Here is a 4,158-nt window from a genome sequence, read left to right as displayed (position 1 = left end):
CATTCCCTCTCAGGGTACAGTAGAGTATATGATTGGAACCGGTTTCAATAGTTGGAAAGGCCGGGGAGTGTATAGCCTCGACACAAGGAGAACCGGTTCCTCCAACCTCCAACCAACCGGAAGGTTTTGTGTTCACAGCCTCGGAAGGTAATTGTGGGGGGGGAAGGGTTTGCGGATTTTTGTTTGCAAAAATTTTTAAACTTTTGTTGGTAAACAGTGTAATTTAAAATCGAATAAGACTATGGATATATGTTAAAAAAAATTATAAGAAATTACATTATCANCCCCCCCCTCCTTCAGTCAGTCTCAGTACGAGTATACGTTTAGAACTGGTTTACCAATAACATTAAACAGTGAACAGTGAACAGTGTACTTTATCAATTTCAAAGGAATAGGGTTTAATTTTAAGTCGTAAATCCATTTTTATATAAACCAAAACATTTTTCCCTCTCTTTTTTATATTTTTCAATTGGCATGGTCAAAGCTGATAAAGTTATCATTTAAAGAACATAAAAAATTGAACCAAATTTAAAAAGAGATAAAAATAAATATAATATGTTAATGATTACGTTTAGGATTTATGTTGGATGGATTCTTACTTAATTCTCTTCAAAACTTTTATTTGTGAAATTTTAAGTATTTTATGGATTTCGAGTAGAACTATAATTAATTAAAAGATGAGAAAATATATTTGCTTTCATGTTGAAGTTGGTGGCAGTTGCCTATTCATTCAATAACATTAAAAAATTATCATCCTGCACTGTAAAAAAACTCTTAACATTGTTTGTTTACACTACTGAAAGCATTGAAAAACATTTAGTTCATAACAGTACATTAGGGAAACCTATAAAACCTTATAAACTTATGCATCCCTAATATTCTGATAGTAATGTCTGACAAAATACTTCGGAATCAATTTATTATTTATAATGTTTTCAGGGTACCGTTGTGAATTTGGCATTGCCATCTTTGAATAGAGGGTCACTTTACACATTTTTCTTTCCCCCCCCCCTAAAAATTTTAAGGGGGGCTCGAAATATTTCCCCCTAGCCCCCTAACCAAATGTCTAGTTGCGCGCCTGACTATAATTAATTACGCACACAGTCCTTTTAATTAAAGTCAGTAATCCACATATTTTGGGTTGAAAAGAATTTGACGCAAAAGTTTTGCCGGCCTAAAGGCCTAATTGCTGTCTAAATTATGCCATTATGATTTGGTTTAAGCCACAAATAAATATTAGTGTTTCTATAATCCAATATATTTTCACCCGAACATTAACAATGTATATTTTAAGAAATTTATTTAATGGAGAACTGTCTTCATAGTTTTAAACAATATTTCTTTTGAAGAAGCGCATTCCCAATTCGCAAGGGTACCCTCAAAGAGAATAGAATATATAAGAGGGGAATTTACTAGAAAATAGTGTAAAACGGCCATTTTGTTGTTCTGTTTCCATACTGCAGGTGTACTTCACATATTAATGCTATATAACCTTTTGAGCCCTGGAATATCATTTTATAGAAAATCTAAAATTAATATTAAAAGAAAACCAAATTATGAAATAGGCTGGTTTCATAATTGACAAATGATCATTTCACTTTACAAACGATGATTTTCCGTTATAACTATAAATCAAATGATGTTTTTTATTCACAAAATCCATTATAAAGTTTATTGAACAGCTTTAAGAATTCGAAATTGAAATGAATAGTCTAGGGAACATACTGTATTTGTGTACTCTACTGCATATAATTTTTGAACATTTACATGATTTGTACACTTTGAACTCCCTTTTAGGCTGAAAGGTACTGAAAAAATTCATACCGAGAGATTCTCTAAATTCCCCTCTAATATATATTCTATGGGGTGAAAACATATCCTCGTTTTTCCATCGGAAAAAATGAGTATCTCTGAGATCATAATTTACAGAATTTAACACTTTTTTTAGATAGAAAACCGAGGATATCTGCTTTTGATCGATAAATATTTTAACTGTACCGTGGTGGATCCAGCAAGCCACTGTACAAATGTAGAGTCTACTCCAGGATTTGCGGAAACAGAAATGTTTTTAATCTTTAATTTCGAACTCGTGTTAACAAAGAAAATTTATAAATTAGAAAATAAAAATTTGGAGTCCTGATAGCATTTACTATCAACATTTTACACCCCATGCATCAGTTTTATGGGGCATTTCAGCAAACTACTCACTAACAAACGTTATAAAATAAAAATAATACATAAAGTACATATATCCTGAGCTGGACACTTTTGAATTGATGGAGTTATTCTAAATCGATTCAATTCAGTTCAAGTTCTAATGAAATAAATCTTAAAATGTTGTAATTGTAATAGGAAGTTTATGTATCAACTTCATTTGGTTATAATCACAGCTTTAAATCGTTGAAACGCTTCGGAATTTTATGAAAAAAAATGTTTTTTGGTTTGAAAAGTTTTGAACTTAATAAAATTACAGAAAGAATTTCAATTTACATTTAAGCTAATTTTCAAGAAATTGTACCAAAGCATTTGTCATGCACAAGAGTATGTTTCATTTTGTTTCGAATATGTTTTTTCTTGTGTTAACCTGAGATGCCCCCCAGTCTATCCGCAGTCCAGACAAGGGAATATAAATCGTTATTGTGGGCTCAACAGACATTTATTGCAAGATTGTATTATCCATACAAGGACCTAGATAGCCTGCACAAATAATGCTCTGCTACTTTTCTTTCAAATTTCAAAATGCAAATGTTACACATGCCTATTTTAAATTGATAAAATTAATAAATATTCATTGAGCAATTCTGCTTTTTGTTATATTTCTGCTGTTTCTGATACATATCTGATGTTTGTGTTACATCTCTGCTGTTTGTGCTACATCTATGCTGGTTGTGTTTTATGTCTGCTAGTTGTGTTGTATGTCTGTTTTTTGTGTTACATTTCTGCTGTTTCTGATAGATATCTGATGTTTGTGGTACATTTCTGCTGTTTGTGCTACATCTAAACTGGTTGTGTTGTATGTCTGCTGTTTGTGGTTTATCTCTGCTGTTTCTGGTTTATGTCTGCTGGTTCTGTTTTATATCTGCTGGCTGTGATACATATCTGATGTTAGTGTTACATCTCTGCTGTTTGTGCTACATCTATGTTGGTTGTGTTGTATGTCTGCTTTTTGTGGTTTATGTCTGCTGTTTGTGATACATATCTGATGTTTGTGTTACATCTCTGCTGGTTGTGCTACATCTATGCAGGTTGTGTTTTATGTCTGCTGTTTGTGGTTTATATCTGCTGGCTGTGTTACATATCTGATGTTTGTGTTACATCTCTGCTGTTTGTGCTACCTCTATGCTGGTTGTGTTTTATGTCTGCTATTTGTGGTTTATGTCTGCTGGTTGCGTTACAACTCTGCTGTTTTTTTTTGGTCTGCTGGATTTGTTACAATTGCTGTTTTGTTTTTCATGAAGTGTATTCTACCATGATGTGCAATTCTAATTTATTATCTGTATTCATAATTATTAGTATCTTAACTATTTTGTATGTTGACCCAGCCGGGCTAGCCCGGTCAGTTCATTCTACCTGTTTATAAATAAAGTAGTTGAATATCATTAATTGATCAGAACGGACGTATACAGAGCCTTGAGTTTTGGCTAGAGATTTAGTTAGAGAGAATCTCATTAGACTTTGAGTTAAGGAATCGTTAGAGAAGTAGCATCTAGATTTGTTACAAAAGTGGTGGCAGCGGTGGGATTATAATATAACCCAAATCTAGATGCCAGAGACTCCGAAAGTATTTCGGAAGAAAAGTAAAGTGAGAACCTGGTTTAACGGATTAGCCAGAGAAGTTTTGACAGGAGAGGATTTGCCTGCGAGAGAGTCAAGTGTGGCTACAGGAAATACAGTGGCTACCTTTCAGGGATACCCAAGCTTACCCAGCGATTCTGAATCGGAAGTAGAGATGGAGGGACCATCTTACCCAGCGATGGATGGCCTGGCGGAGATGAGGCAGCAGTTTCAGATGCTACAAGCACAGCTGGCGGAGACTAAGGATAAACTGGCGAGTATTGAGCGGAAGGATAAGGAGAAATCATTCGCCCAGACTTGGCAAGAGGCAGCTACACCGGAAACTCAGGATCCTATCGGAAGAGTAGTGGAAATACTAGAACG

At 34.2% G+C, this 4,158-nt stretch overlaps 2 protein-coding genes across 2 annotated transcripts in view; both read left to right on the top strand.

Annotated features, from left to right (window-relative positions):
• The first annotated feature begins 318 nt into the window (after nucleotides 1-318).
• Nucleotides 319-4,158, top strand: part of LOC111703894 (uncharacterized) — a 19,182-nt gene continuing 15,342 nt past the window's right edge. The window contains exon 1 of the mRNA XM_023475979.1: nucleotides 319-396. The gene's annotated coding sequence lies outside the window, so the exon portion shown is untranslated. The remainder of the gene's footprint in view (nucleotides 397-4,158) is intronic.
• LOC111703889 (uncharacterized) lies at nucleotides 3,632-4,158 on the top strand (the record flags this gene model as incomplete). The annotated part of the gene is given in 1 exon segment (XM_023475976.1): nucleotides 3,632-4,158. A coding segment is annotated over 1 exon segment (395 nt), but the record flags the coding sequence as incomplete, so codon positions are not given.

This window comes from Eurytemora carolleeae, unplaced genomic scaffold (genome assembly GCF_000591075.1).
Source record: "Eurytemora carolleeae unplaced genomic scaffold, Eaff_2.0 scaffold562, whole genome shotgun sequence".
Taxonomy (NCBI): Eukaryota; Metazoa; Arthropoda; class Copepoda; order Calanoida; family Temoridae; genus Eurytemora; species Eurytemora carolleeae.
The sequence above is the reverse complement of the archived record's forward strand: the minus strand, read 5'-3'. Positions and strand labels throughout refer to the sequence as shown.